This window comes from Empidonax traillii, unplaced genomic scaffold, assembly GCF_003031625.1.
Source record: "Empidonax traillii isolate 1590-97213 ecotype Southwest subspecies unplaced genomic scaffold, ASM303162v1 scaffold6:size4315531, whole genome shotgun sequence".
NCBI classification, from domain to species: Eukaryota; Metazoa; Chordata; class Aves; order Passeriformes; family Tyrannidae; genus Empidonax; species Empidonax traillii.
In genome coordinates this window covers 3,638,680-3,654,674 of record NW_020955199.1, presented here as the reverse complement: position 1 = coordinate 3,654,674, position 15,995 = coordinate 3,638,680, and the positions used below count along the sequence as shown (strand labels likewise).

Genomic DNA, 15,995 nt, shown 5'->3' with positions numbered 1-15,995 from the left:
AGGCTTCTAAATAAAAGTGCAGAAGCTGTCAAAGCCAGCTAGACTACAATAAATATTTCCAGAGAAATACATTTATACACACAATCATTTATATGTTACAGGTACAAAGCGAGGAAGAACAATATATCCAATACACACATAGACAGGAGTGTCTACTTTTGGGAATAACACTGAGAAGGTAGTTAAAATAGTGATATAACTTGTCAAAACATGATCTCGAAATCAAAATAACATTATCATCCCAAAGGCAATACTTTATCCAGCACTTCCTTAAGAAAAGAGGGGTTTTTTTGGTTCAGAACTTTCTTTTTGCTGTCTTGAAAATAACTATTTTTGAGTTTTGCTTTTCAAGATTTGTTGGATAAAGCCAGACTTCTAATGACAACTTAGAATGTACATTCTGTCTAAGAAATTGCATTAAGGTATAAAACTCTGGATGAGTCCAAACCTTTACTGAAAGATACATTTTGCCTCCTGTAAAACAATTACATGCTTCAAGTATAGTATAAAGGGATGAAAAAAAAATTGCCTGGGAAATCATTTGCAGAGTAGTATCAAAGAGAAGCATTGATTAAGGATCTCTGAAATTTGATCTGTGTTTCCTAACTTGGGGTAATTTCCTGCCTTGAAAAACCCATTTGTGGGCATTTCTCTATTACGTCTTCCGTCTTCACTGAAATATTTTGGGTGGGGGAGAAGCAAACGAGCTCCCTTCCCAGACTTCACATGTTAGTTTGAAATGGCTTTTACCTGACTTGGTCAGTGAGACCACTGAGTCTATTTCCATGCACTGGGATGAATGAGGTTGAGGATAAAGGAGACAAATGCACATCATGAAGAATTTTCACTGATTTTCTGCAGCTTTGGCAGTGTTGCTCTCACATGATAAAAGACCTACACAGAGTCTAAACTGGTTTTAAGGCTGGTGGGTCATTCCTCTTCAAAGCCAACTGGAAAATGGAAACTTTATCTCCAGAAAACTAACAGCTTTTCACATAAATCTTCAGAAAGGAGGATTTCGCTGACAATTCCCACACGGCTGTGGACACTGACATATTATATGTAGATTTCCATGGGAGGGAAGGTGTTCCTGTTGATAAAACCAGTCTCAGTTGATTGGAAACTGCCTCTGTAACACGAGTGCCCTCACCAGACAACACACCTGTGCTCACACAGCCCAAGGTGCGCAACCCCCATCACGAAATTTTCTGCTTAAATGCCTCTATAAACCTCAAAAAATAAGAAAAAAAAGAGAAAATAATAAACACTCTTACACACTTTATTACATCTGCCCATGGCATGTAACATTTCCTATTTGTACAACAACATTTTGCCACTAGAAACCAACAGCTTCCTGAAAGTAGAGTTTTGTGGGATGTTCAGCTTCATTTACCTTCATTTTCTGCTGTAGGCACAATTAAACCAAGCTCTTGCACTTCGGTTTAAGTCATGGAACATTTTCACTCCAAAACTGGAACCATACATGAGCTTTTGCTGAAAGCATTGTCAGATCAGCACTGGAAGATTTTAAATCAGGCCGTGCCCATGAATGGGTGTATGAATGGGGCTTCTGTGGCCCTGTCACTTCTCAGGCACAAAGCCTTTTTAGCAAGCAAAATATTGTAGCCATTCTTATTTTTACTGTGTGATTTATAACACTGTCCCAAAGCCCTTTGTGAATTTAAAATGCTGTGACCGTGTTTTCCAGGGAGGAATGCTTAAATGTAATATTCCCAGACCCTTGTTTCCTATAGGCGTTCATGATGCTGCAAATACTGACATGGGTGCTTTTAATAAATTATAGCATGGAATTTTGGCAGAATCAGAGCCTATATAAGTGTGGCCATTTCAGAAACACCAAGTAGGTGTTTTACCAAGGACCTTTCCAAGCCACAGAGCACAGATTGCTTTCATGCATTAACACACTTTGCTAACTCCTACCTTTACTCATAGCATCTAAGCAAATAAGAACAAAATTGAAGTCCTTTCAGAATGCATTTTATTTTTTTCTTTTTAGAAATCACCTTAAGGAAAATGTTGAAGTATCAAAAATGACAATCTTTTTAAATGCTATGGGTTTCTACAGAAGCTTAAAATAGAGTCAATATCTACTTTAGAAGCACTTTACTTCCAAAAGCAAGAATACCTTATAATGCATTAATGCTGCAGAGAATCTTCGAATAAAACGGTATTTCTTTGGATGCTTTGAATCAGAAGAGACTATTCTAAATCTGCATCTCAAACAAAGCTGAAGATGATTTATCTAGACCATGCCTAGGCTGAGCTAAGAAAGGGGTGGCATATAAGGTTAAGTACAGCGGTAGCTTAAAATCTTATGTCGGACATTCTCTGTGGACATCTGGAAAACCTGAACACAGTCAGCAGCCACTGACTGAGGATGTAGAAAACACCTCAGTGGTGCTCTCCCTTCCCATATACACTTGATGAAAGTTCTACACAGGGGATAAACTCTTTTATAAGACCATCACAAATCAGGTCTGTTAGGGTCTACAAATTCATAGTGAAGAATGGGGACAAGTGCAGTGCAAGAGTGTTTAGAGGGGTGTGCCACTGGAAACAGCCTCAGAGCACAGATCTTGGTTCTACTCTATTAAAAAAGCCTTTTAGTTTTACAGCTTATCGCTGTTAGAAGCACCAGTCTCTGTCTCTCAGCCCACATGTGGCTACATGTCATCAAAGAGGTCCTCTGGCTCACAAGTGTTCTTCAGTGTTTCCAGGTTCCAATCCACGGAATGCTGGCCTGATGTCTTCTGTGAGGCCAGGTCAGGTCTGGAAATGTAAAGCAAAGGGATATGAAACAGATTTGGATATAGATATAAATAATTCCAACACATACTTTCCCAAAGTAATCCTTCACAGTGAATTCTGAGCTTTTTGTTAAGTCTGCATCAAGAGACAAGTGTTTTTTCTAAGACCCCAATCACTTGCAGAGATGGCAATGGCAAAGCAGATGAAATTCAGCTTATAAATGTCACAGCTTCAGCTATCTCATCACAGTTCTTTTAAGACCCTGAGAATGACCATTTCACCCTGAGTTTACACAGGGAGAGTGAGAGAGGGCAGGAAAGATGCTGAAAACGTGCCAAGAGCCCATGTGCCCTATTTCTCCTGTCTCTCCAGGACACCGTTCCAGTAAGGTGTGCCTGCGAAGGTGAGGTATCCTGTGTTTCCAAAAACGGCAGCATTTGCAACAGCTTCTGATGCCTACATTAATCTTATTATATTAATCTTATAAGTATAGGCTGAATACACAAAAAATCTGAATCCTGCACAGAAAACTTTACTTCTGTGAGCTTAGAGAGTTATGAATCACAGGCATGTGTATTTTCAGTGACAAGACATTCCAGGTCTGCATCACTCCATGCATTTAAAGTAAGACGTGATCTCCCAATCTTGTCCCAGTCCTTGGCTGAAGGAAATCGGGGTAGGAAGCAGAAATCAGACCTGACACGCTTGTATTGCGAGATTTGGGGCTGGTTGGAGTTTCATAAGGGTCAATGGCTTCGTGACTAGGTATATTCCACTGGTGCAATACTGACAGCAGGTGAAATACTCATACATTCCCAAGGCCAACATGTCAGCCACCAGGATGGGAAGGACTGGACAAAGGTGGTGGAGAGTGTTGCTCTTACTCTCAAGTGCTGCCCTGTGAGGACTGACAAATACAATCTTAATTTTCAGACTGATTCAAGCATTTATTTTGCCTTCAACCACTCCACACTGCAGAGCCAAACACAGCAAGTGAAATTCAACAATTTTTTTCAATTTGGTTCCAAACTGATTCAGAGCCAAGTTTTCCAAACCTCATCCCTAGAAATCTCCAGGGAGCAGAAGTCCCTGTGAAACACTGTGATTTCAAATGCAGTGAGCTCCTTAAGTTACCAGACACTGCCTCACATGACTCTGCCTCTCACACTTCCAATTCCTTGACCCCTTGGAGGGTCAGAGCTCTCATTATGGTCTTTCCTGCTGTGGACCTGGGGAATGAATTTTTGTTCCCCTTGTGCTCCTGAGGAATCTGCAAAACCCCAGTAAATGCTGAGTCCTGGATGCTGTCACTTCCCAAGTCATCTCCAGTATTCAAAGGGGTTTCCTCACCACTCAATCCATCACTCCAGTTCTGCAAATCCCTCTAAATTCAACATGTTGCTATATTCAGATTATGATAATTACTTTACCTGAAAATCTAACTGGCTTTGCATGAGGACTCTTCCAAGATGTCCATCTTCAGGCCTGCGTAATTTGTGTCCAAGCATTGTGGATTTTCCTTTTGGCATGCAGTGATATCTAGACAAATGTTTGTCTCACCAAAAGTCACTGGGAAACAGACATGCCAGAATTGGACCCTCAGAGCACACCACACTGTTTTAATTGCTAGAAATCAAATTATTTCTACCCTAATTTAAAAAAAAAAAAATGTAAGCAGTACACCCTAACAGAGAGTTACACTCAAGTTCACTCAATGGACCATTGAAGACATGTTGTTCTTTTACTTTTCTGGGTCTATCCAAAGCAGTAAGTCTCCAGTGAGAACAACATATGTAAATCACACAGTGTGGAGCCACACACTAATAATTTTAATTAATTCTGAAAGTCTCATTAGCAAATAAATTAGGCTGTGAAGACCTCCGTACCTCTGTATTTCAGGTATGGAACCTTCTTTGGATTTTGGAGCATATGCTCACATATCATTAAAGCATTTAGGAATAAAAGAGTTCTGAGACCCCACATTTGTTAACTATGAGGTTACACCTATCCCAACATTTTCTGATTTGGACAGGTAAGCCTGATGGTGCTTAAGCAATGTCAATGAGCATTTCCTTCACATTGGCTAAAATAACTCTTTTCAACACCATATTTGAGATCACACCCATATGCAAAGTCATTGTTGAGTTTTAACATAACACATTGAGAACTATTAAGATTCTGTGTCCTTGTAACAACATGGTTCCTCATTTAATCTCCAACAGATGTAACACCAGGCCTGTGAATAAACCCAGAATAAAACCAGAGTGGAAGCACTAGGGCTCTTCACACAAAGATCACAAGCAACTTAATTTTTGGTCGTAAGACTTGGTGATTCCTATTTGCATGGCAATTACTCACTCAGAGCCAACAGTTTGCTTTGTGCTGTGAAGCTATTTTGAATCTTGGGTTCTCAGTGAGGCTGTGTTACCATATCCTGATGCATAACTGAGTTAATTTCTTCAAACTGCAGCTAGCTGTTATAGCCCTTTCTTGCCAAAAAGGATGTAAGTAAGGCATTCTTCTTGAAAGTTTATTCTTCTGCTGGATCTCTTTTTGAAGTCTTGCCTTTTTGGTAAACTTAAAATCCATTAACACATCTGCAGAACTGCTGACTAAAAGAGATCATTTCATATTTCCTGAGATTTAGTTCATAAATTGAGACAGAGGACCAGACCCACAGCTGGTGTGAATCACTAGAGCACTAATAATGTCAGTGGAGCTCTGCTGACTTACACCAGCTGAGATCCTGGCCCAAGACTTGGAAGAAAGTGGTTACATGACTTGATATTTCTTTCCACAGCTGAGTAAGAGCTGCAAGGAACAGAAGACATGAAGCACTTTGGTGCTTTACAGCACAGGAACTCAAAGCCATGCAAGATCATGGCTTTGCAGAGGAGCTACACAAAAGCCCTTTTTTTTAATCTGGAAAGATGAAGGATTCCTGCACTTTTCTACTCTTGTAGAGCCAGCCCAGCACGCTGTGGTTATGATTCTACTCAAGTTTTTGTCCTTGAGCAACTCCCGTGTGCTTCCAGTGCTCCTGGGAGACATCCTGACTGGGCAAAAAGAGGAAAGTTAACCATAAAAAGGAAAAAAAGAAAAAAAGGATAATGGAAGAGAGGGAAAGCTTCTTTGATGCATTGAGAACACCGTATGCAGAGCTCTTTAAAGGGGAATATTAAAAGTGTAAGTAGACTAAATGGAAGCTACATGGGATTAAAAATGTGATGGTATTCCCTTACAAAATATACTACAATGACTATAATATAAGGTAAATTAAAGAGATATTTTTCTTTTTAATTCAATTTAGAATGGAAAAAGAAAATAAAAGTGTTACTTTTTGGCAGTATTAAGAGTATTCAGCTTCCAGATGTAGTCTAGGCTGGCATTTATTTCTAGAAATGATATGAAAACAAGCCCATATACTTCCAAATGATCCTGAAAAATGTAAACCCCAGCAAGTCTTGAAGAACTCTCTGGATACAATCAGCTTCTGAATCATGATCTAAAATTACAGCTGAGGGACTTTTCCCTCAGTTAGTGAAGAAATTGTACTTCTCTTCTGCCAATTTCAATCATCTGAAGAGAGTGGTGGTGTCAGAGATCATCAGAGCCCGGCCTACACCTGGCCCCAAACCAAATTCATAGAAACTAGAGAAAAATACTCAAGAAATAGTTGAAAAGAATGATTCCTGAGGTGTCCACATATGGCATTTTCCTATGCTCAGTGTACTGAGCAAACAGTCTAGTCTCAGTTAAGACCACCAGACAGACAAAACCACCACCACTAATAATAATAATAATAATAATAATAATAATAATAACAATAATAATATTAATCTTCAACAAGGCAATCAATGTTCCTTTATAAGATTCCTCATCTGACTGGAGGCTCATCTGCTACTGCACCTGCATCCATCATGACCCCTGCACAGTAGGACAAGTCTGGAATCCCTTCAATCAACACAACTTAAATCAAAACTCCAAAACCCAGGAACATTGTTAAACACTGTCTTCAGCTCCTGCAAGTGACACTCTTCGCTCTCTAGAACCAGAGACCATCAATTTGGGATGATTTTGTTTTATATTTGTACAAGTCATCTTTTTCTTTACGTATCCTTTGAGACCTTCAGAGAGAGGAAAGTGGGAGTACCTCAAACATCACACAAATCGACACAGTGATTACAGAAAGAACAAACTCACAAACCAACCTGCTCCATTGAGGAGACTCTCACGTATCTCTTAATAACATAACTTTTAATATTAGATATAACTTCCAAAAACCACTCTAAATGAGCTCACAACACAACTAGTCATTAACTCAATTTATGTAGTCCTACAAAACAGGAACTTTTTTTAGGGACTTGAATCCTTTCACTTGCAAATTCCCAATTAACTTCAATTGGCATTAGTGCAGGTCCTTATTTAAGAAGAACATTCTGGTTTAATAACATAAATATAGTCCTGGATCTTTCCATCTGATCAAACATGTTTGCATGCAGATGCTTACTAACAAAGATCTACTTAAAAATGTAATAATAGATGTTACTTACAAGGAAAAGCTGAAGCCATGTTTGTTTTAGACAAGTGGCACACATTTCTGTGGCTCATTTCCACTTAAACTCCTTCCTGCTTAAATAAACTAGACCACATGCACTTCTAGTAACAGACTAGCACCATTGCCTTCACTGGGGAAAAAAATCACAAATCTCCTAATCATAGCTATAAAAGTACAGAGTAAAGCAAAAACTTGGTTTGTTTAAGAATTTTGTCAAGGTCTTTCATAAATCCAGTGCATTGCGCATTTATTGGCAAATAATAGGAGCCATTTCTCATGGCTGTTATTTATCACATATACATTTATGCAACAACAGCACCAGCTAAACTGTGTTACAACCTTGTCCCACGCTGCCAAACCCTGGAGCCACTTGGTCTCCCTGATCCTTTCCTGTCTCCTCAGGGGGATCACAAACAGTGCCCAGAGACCTGAGGGGGCCAATAAAAATTCCTGGACTGGTTTATCACGCAGGAAAGGTGCATCCTCATGCTCCTCTTCCTGCTGCCCCCAAAGCCAACAGCCCAGAGATGGCTGTTGCAGCACTGGATTGTAGAAGGAGGGGTTTTCCACCCCAAAATCTCATGACTGCACACAGCAGCTACAACTGAAAAGCAAGTTGAAACGAATTACAAAAGCAGTAGCATTTAACTGGAGAACAACAGAGTTAAAGTATTTAGTTACAAGTTTAAGTCAGGTGCTTGCAAAGCCACTTGAAATACAGGCTCGGCCTTCAGCTCTCTGGGGTCCATCCTTTCCATTTGCTGCTACACAGTGAAACCCCCCACTTCACACATTATTAACATTTAAATTGTTCTGAAAGAAAAATAGATTAGTTAGCCTTCATATGATGAAAGGTTTCCTCAACACTAAACTAGAGTGCTCTGCTATCTTTTTTAAATTACAAGCTATAGCTAAAAACATCTTTTTCTCAGAAGGCTGTAGAAGAATCCATGGACATAGCCTAAAAAGATGATCTTTTAAAAACTATGAGTGAATTAAGCACATTCTTTGTCCCTGCTGAGCAGCTGTAACGTACACTGGGCACCACCAGGAGCCTATTTCTGCCTTGATTACCTATTATCCACAGATCTGTTCAGTGGGTTTTGGATCATTCACTTTAATCAGCTTATTGCAGAAAACCACTTTGGGTCAGTAGAGCATGTGGATATCACTTAGGTATGTGTTTTCCAGTGGCAAAATGCACTCAGAAAGATAGAGCAGCAGTGAGTTCTTCATAAATCTGGGAGCAGGATTCAATTTACAAGCTAAGGTAGACCAGACAAAGTATAACAAGTTTCCCCTTTCACGCCCCCAGTAGGTCTCTACTGAATTTAAAATTGTTCTAGCACTGAGAATTCTGCTTTCCTTTCTGCTCCTAACTCCCATTCACTCTCTTCTTATGTTCCTCCTGAGTCCTCTGCAGCCACAGGTCTGAATTCATTCTTATTTTTCTGAAATAAGATCAAACCTTTGATATTTAAGATTAACCCCCCGCCTACAGAGACACGTGTGAGAGCTGAAACTTGTTCAAGCAGCAGTATCAAAACCAGGGGAAAACAAAACAAAAGCAAAAAAACAGAAGAGGACACAGCATATCCAGTGTGTGCAAAACATAGGGAAAAATGGAAAAACAGGTACAGATAGACTTTGGGGTGCATAAAGTAAATGAATATGAGCTGAGAAGACTTCCTCATGCACTAATAATATCTCCTTTTACTCTGGATATGTGGTTTAAGACGCTTTAACAATCCTCCCTTTGAGAGCCCACCTATCAAGACATCTGCTTGGTGGAGTAAAGAAGCCACTCTCAAAATACATCTTCTACTGTTATAAGAAACAGGAATATCTGCAGCTTGTGATGCAATTGCTGTAAGACAGCCTGCAGAGGACAAAAGCCAGTTTTTCTCCCCCAGAACTCCAACAGGTCTCCATCCATTCGAGCTCTCAGGGTCTGCAGTAAGTACTTTACCAGGAGCATTTAACAGCAGACCAAATACCCAAGTCATTTCTTCTTGGGTAAATGCTGCAGAAGAGTGTACAATACAAGATTTCTAAGAAAAGCTGTACCATCCTAAAGCAAACAACAAACCTCCAACTAACCAAAAGGATGGGATTGCACCTGCATGGGGTTTATTGTGAAAAGCTTTATATAAAGTGGGTTTTTCTTCCTAATGAGCCCCTTTACTTCCACAAATGATCAAATTCACAGAAAGATTCTTCAGTCCTTAAATTTCCGAGATTTCAGAGCAGTTTGCACACAAGTTGTACCAGGAGCAAGGGACAGGGTCAGCTCACTCATGCGCGCACAGACCTCTCCAGCATTATGGTGATGTAGGTCGTGGGCTTAACTGGTGCCAAACCAGCACCAGTCACATTCCAGCTGGAAAGGAGGTGTACCTAGAATGGCCACCAGCCAGCTGTCTCAATTCCACAGCCCAAGATGGACTTTACCTTCAGTTGTGATCTATTAGTACAAACTTGAAGTACCTCCACTAAAGTTTTCTCCTACTGGTCTGGCTCAAAGAAGCATTCAAGCCACAAACATCATAAAATTTTAATGAACAAAGAGCTCTGGAAATTGTCCTGGTGCTGCACCACTGACAAATTGAGATAGTCCGCCTTCTTGTGAGTTTCAGAGCAGTGTTTAACGGAATTTTTAATCTTACACATACGTTAAGAGAAAAGGTAACACCACACAGATGGGCAACTGGGACTTTATTAGGAGAAGGCAGATGTCAATCAGAGTAGAGTTTTCATGGTGTATATGTAAAAGGGGGAAGGAAAGAGCAATATAGGCGTTCCCATCTAACAGAGTACCTCACTGCCTCATCCCTAGAATAAATCCTCATGATCAGAATGACCAGTTCAGACAGTACAAAGGGATGCAAACAATTTGAAAGACTCTTTTTTTTTTTTTTAAGCAATATTGTAAGTAAAAATGGTTTTTTGAAAAGCTTCCCAATAAATCTGGCAGACTGAAAGCATTCCTGTTATTATGAGGGAAAAAAAAAAAAAGAATTTTTCAGAATTCAGTCTGAAGCCCAGATTTTCAGTTCAAGCTTAGCTTAACTCCTTGTTTAATAACCAATATCACTTTTAAAACAATTCATCAACCAGTTTCCCACCAGCCACCGTGAGAAGAGGAATCCATGCTATGTTTTCATCTTTGGTATTGCTAATTGCAATACAATATTCAGGCAACAGTAATAGAAACTCCTTCTAAACCTGTGGGAACCAATGAAAGCAATTACAGTGGGGGTTTGGGACTGCCAAACTGTCAAGTTTTGAGCTTAACATAATTCTTTGGAGTTTACCCTTTCTTTGCTGCTGAAGGGAAAGACTGCAGGCTGTTTTCTGTTGAGAATGCAGTGAGATCAAGGAAGCAGACCATTTAACTGCAGAACACCGTAACATCACAAAAACCACCAATAAAATTATAAATTTAAATAATAAATTGGATATTACTAGCCAAAAAAAAAAAAATTACACACACTTAAGCCACTTATCTTCTGGGATTCTACAGGGCCCCGAGGCCCTTGGTGGGTGGGAGTGAGAGAAATTTCAGAGGTCTAGAAGAGCGTTCATCTAAAATGTATCAATTGTTTCTCATTTTCTAGGCTGGGGACATGCTGCATTGAGGAGGAAATAATAAAATACTATAAAATGACTCAACAGATTTAGCCTGAATACTGACATTTATCAGCAGAACATATTTTGCCTGAAGTTTTCCCTACAGCTGCTTGCAAAGCCAGCACTGATGCTGATGCTACACCATGTCACACAAGCTTCGTGTCCCCAGATAAGGAGATTTAATTGACTCTTCATAACAGACACAGCTCAAAAGACAGAAGAGTTGAAAGACAAGATATAAAGGAAAAATGCCTCTTATTTGATTGTTAAAGCTGCTACAAAACCACAGCAGTAAGAAACACTCATGTTCCCTGACAGAATTTATACAGTAAGATGTTGTTCCTCTTCCTGTAAGCACCCTAGACCTGTTCGCAGAAAATAAGCAAATTCAGAAGCTTTGGAAGTAGACTGGAGGTTTATCAGAACCACCTAGTCCTCTTCAAGTCTTTAAATAGAAGAAAATCATGAAAGGAAATACCTCTTCTAAGATTTCTCTATTACTGCTTTCAAAAACCAGAGGAGATAAAAACAGCCCTCCCCCTTTTGCAAGGTGGGATGAAAAATGGGATAACACAAAAATCCAGGACAATTCTTTTGAAGTTTGGATCAAAAAAAGGAATGAAGCCTCAGAGGCAAGGGCAGAGGAAGTTACTGATTTATCATATTGAGTCATTCATCTTCAGCACTTCTGTGTGCCTATTACGTGTCAACAATCACAAATTGGACAACAGAAATGTGATAAAACCAGACATTCCTAGAAAACTCTTCTTGCAGATGATACTTAATTCAAAGGTGTGGCGTTTTTTTTGTTTTAATTTCAATTGTTGCTTGAAAAGACAAAAGCTCCAGTGAAACTGTCTCTGGTGAGCAGTCCAGATCAGTACAAGATGAACAGCCAGAATTAAATCAGTAGAGGGAATGCTGAAACCCAAAGACACTTCTCTTTAAAGCAAAAAAACCCAGACAGTTCAAATTCCCTCACAGGCATTGTCTTGCCTCACCAGAGCTGACTGGCCTCCACACAGGTTGAAGCTGATGAACCATTGTGCTGTTAAAAACATCTTCAAGATGATTAAATGTCTTTAGAATGATCAAAAACTGAAGTGTTACAAAGCTGGGTGAGGGAGAGAAACACTTGGGTGACAGCTTTTGGTGGGCAGGAGTAGTTTTTAAAAAGGTCATGTACACCACAGCTCCCGCAGAACCTCAAGTGGATGATGTCTTTCCAAACACGAACACCTGTAATGGAGAAGAGACCTCCAGAGACACCAAAGGGTTTGCTGGATTAATGTGTTCACAGTGCTTCTTTGTGCTATGGGAAGTTTAAGACAATCTTCAGGGTGGAAGTAGGGTTAGGGTTAAGGTTGGGGGGGGGGGGTAAAATTAAATTAAAAATCCAGTGTGGAATAAACATGTTGTAGTGGCTGACCCCAGTATCCAGCAAAGCTGCTCCATCACCACTCTTCTCACCTGGGCAAGGGTAGAGACATCACTAGTGATCTCTACCACTCCTTCCTTTGCAGGAACACTTCCCCCCCTCCCCCCACTTCCCACAATCTGTTATCCCAGAGGTGTTACCACTGAGAAAAACCACACAGAGAAGAGTCTTAGTAAAGTTGTTATTGCAAAAAAAGCACAATAAGTAAAGCACATTGCGTTAACAACTATTTTGCAAGGCCAGATTCCAACCCTGTCATCCAAGGCAGAAATAAAACAACCTTAAAAGAGAGATTTGGAAACAGATTTTTCCAACATATCTTGAAGGCAGTTTGCTAAATGGCTGCCTGGCCATTCTTGAAGCCTCTGGCTCCAAGCACTCGTTTTCATCCTGCAATATCCCACCTCCATAAGAAATCCAAGGAAACATCTGTGGTCCACAGACCTCCTGAATTTGTCCCTTACATGACAGATACTCATAGAGCTCTGCAGCATCAAAGATGTATTTCAGAGCTTGGCAATCTCACTGTATCTGAAATTGGAGGCTATTGAGCAAATTTCAGGAGAATATGTCCTTGCCAATCCTCCTTGGAATAATCTATGTCTGTGAAGCCATGTATATAAATATATACACATAACTACGTGAAGGCAGTTTGGGGAATTGCCTGGCTACGTTTTTCAGCTGAATCAAAGATACACATTAAATATAGATGATTCCTGCTTGGCCTTTCGCTGCTCCTCGGGAACCACTCAGGTGAGAGAGGGGTGGGACAGGCTCGTTAGCTGGTGCTCCAGAGGGCTATATAAACATCTCCAGGGAGCACGTGGGACCTGGAGCGTGGCAAACAGCAGCACGGCACGGCAGTTTGCATAGCAGTTTGCACAGGCAGGGCACAGCCAACTCCTAGTCTGTTTGTTTGTGGTTTTTTGCTTGGTTGGTTGGTTTGGTTTGGTTTTTTCCCCCCATATTTCAACTTGAGCCAGTAATGGTTTCTAAAAAAATGAAGGTCGTAGCTACTGTGAACACTAGGAATATGTTGACACAGACAGAACCCTCCAAAAACGATGCAGCCATTCAGGTCTCTGGCTGCGCAGAATGTTTGACCCTTGGCAGCAGTGCCAGAGGACATTGTGAGAGGCACTTGTGTGCGATGCGAGCAGGTCAGTGATTTGCTCTGCATGGTAGTAGAGCTCCAGGAAGAGGTAGAGAGGTTGAGAAGTATTAGGGAAAGTGAAATAGACTGGTGGAGTCACACCCTTTCGACCACCAAGGAAGTCCAGCAGGAGACAGTGATGCCCTGCCCCTCCTGCTGTCAGGAGGCAAACTGAGTGGATGGCGGGGAATGGAAACAGGCCCGTTTGAAGAGGTAAAAGAACACCCTCTCAACCCCCATCACCTCCCCAGGTGCCCTTGAAGAACAGATATGAGGCCCTAGACTCGGAAAGTCAAGTAGAGGTCAGGCAAGAGGAAGATCTGCCTGCAGGTTGCACCCTGTCTACCAGATGGGTTACAACTACAGCTATAAGAAAAAAAAAGAAGGGTAGTTGTAGTAGGTGACTCCCTTTTGATGGGAACTGAGGGCCCTATTTGTTGACCAGACCCATTCCACAGGGAGGTTTGCTGCCTTCCCGGAGCCAGGGTGAGGGACACTGGTAAGAGACTTCCTGAGCTAATTCAAACCTCAGATTACTATCCACTGTTGGTAATCCAGGCCGGCAGTGATGATATTAATAGAAGAAATGCCAGGGCAATCAAAAAGGATTTCAAGGCACTGGGTAGATCAGTTCATGGGACAGGCGCACAGGTAGTATTTGCCTCAGTTCCTGTACTTGCTGGAATGAATGAGGAGATGAACGAGGAGAAGTGTAGGAAAGCCTGCCTTATCAATAGGTGGCTAAAGGATTGGTACCACCGTCAAAATTTTGGGTTTTTTGACCATGGGGCAAACTCCATGGTACCTAGTCTTCTTAAATCAGATGGGCTTTATGTATCTAGGAAGGGCAAAAGGACTGTAGCCGATAAGTTAGCAGGGCTCATTAGGAGGGCTTTAAACTTGAAGGGGGAAGGGGTAGAATCCAGGATCTCCAAAGAGAAGCCCAGGCATGAAAAGCCTGAGTTAAGAGTAAAATTAGCAGCCCAGCTGAAGTGCATGTACACCAATGCACGCAGAATGGGCAATAAACAGGAGGGACTAGAAACCATCGTGCAGCAGGAAAGCTATGACATAGTTGCCATCACAGAAACGTGGTGGGATGAGTGGCATGACTGGAGTGCTGCCATGGATGGCGACAAGCTCTTCAGAAAGGACAGGCAGGGTAGGAGAGGTGGAGGAGTGGCTCTATATGTTAGAGAGTCCCTTGACTCTGTAGAACTCGAGGTCACCAATGATAAGGTCGAGTGCCTGTGGATCAGAATCAGGGGGAAGGCCAACAAGGTTGACATCCTAATGGGAGTCTGTTACAGACCACCCAACCAGGATGATGAAGGAGATGAATTATTCTACAAGCAGCTGGCAGATGTCTCAAAATCGCCAACCCTTGTTCTTGTGGGTGACTTCAACCTGCCAGATATCTGCTGGGAGCTCAACATGGCAGAGAAGAGGCAGTCTAAGAGATTCCTGGAGTGTATAGAGGATAATTTCCTGCTCCAGCTGGTAAATGAACCTACCAGGGGTGGGGCCCCACTATACCTGTTGTTTACAAACAGAGAGGGGCTGGTGGGAGATGTGGTGGTCGGAGGCCGTCTGGGGCACAGTGACCATGAAATAATAGAGTTTGCAATACTCAGGGATACATGGAAGGCCATCAATAAAACCTCCACACTGGACTTCTGGAGGGCAGATTTTGGCCTGTTCAGAAGACTGGTCCAGAGCATATCCTGGGAAAAAACCCTTGAAAACAAGGGGGTTCAGGAGGGATGGATGTGCTTCAAGAAGGAAGTCTGGAGTGCACAGGAACAGGCTGTACCAGTGTGCCAAAAGGCAAGCTGGCGAGGTAGATGACCAGCTTGGTTCAACAGGGAGATTCTGAAGGGATAAAAATCAGGGATAAAAAGAGAGCTTACAGACTATGGAAAATAGGGCTGGCTACTCAGAAGGAGTTTAGGAGTGTAACTAGGTCATGCAGAAAGAAAATTAGAGAGACAAAAGCACAATTTGAAGTCAACTTGGCTACTTCTGTTAAGGATAACAAGAAGTGCTTCTACAAATATATTAATAACAAAAGGAGGGGCAAGGAAAACCTCCATTCCTTGTGGGACTTGGGTGGGAACATAGTTAACAGGGATGAGGAGAAGGCTGAGGTACTTAACACCTACTTTGCCTCAGTATTCACCAGTAGGACAGATGACCCTTGGGACAACTGTCCTCTGGAGCTTATAGATAGGGACAGGAAGCCAAACAGCCCCTCTGTATTCCAGGAGGAAACAGTCAGTGACTTACTGAGCCACTTGGATCCACACAAGTCCATGGGACCAGATGGGATCCATCCTAGGGTGATGAGGGAGCTGGCAGAAGAGCTTGCCAAGCCACTTTCCATCATTTACCAACAGTCCTGGCTCTCTGGGGAGGTCCCAGACGATTGGAAGTTGGCAAATATCACC

The 15,995-nt window shown here is 41.5% G+C and overlaps 1 protein-coding gene across 7 annotated transcripts in view; it reads right to left on the bottom strand.

Moving 5' to 3' along the window:
* Positions 1–1,261: 1,261 nt before the first annotated feature.
* The window catches only part of XRCC4 (X-ray repair cross complementing 4), a 148,549-nt gene continuing 133,815 nt past the window's right edge, over positions 1,262–15,995 (bottom strand). For all 7 annotated transcript variants that reach the window (XM_027881200.1, XM_027881209.1, XM_027881231.1 and 4 more), the window contains one exon: positions 1,262–2,790. In XM_027881200.1, coding sequence (XP_027737001.1) covers positions 2,685–2,790 — 106 coding nt within the window. In that variant the 3' untranslated portion in view covers positions 1,262–2,684. The remainder of the gene's footprint in view (positions 2,791–15,995) is intronic.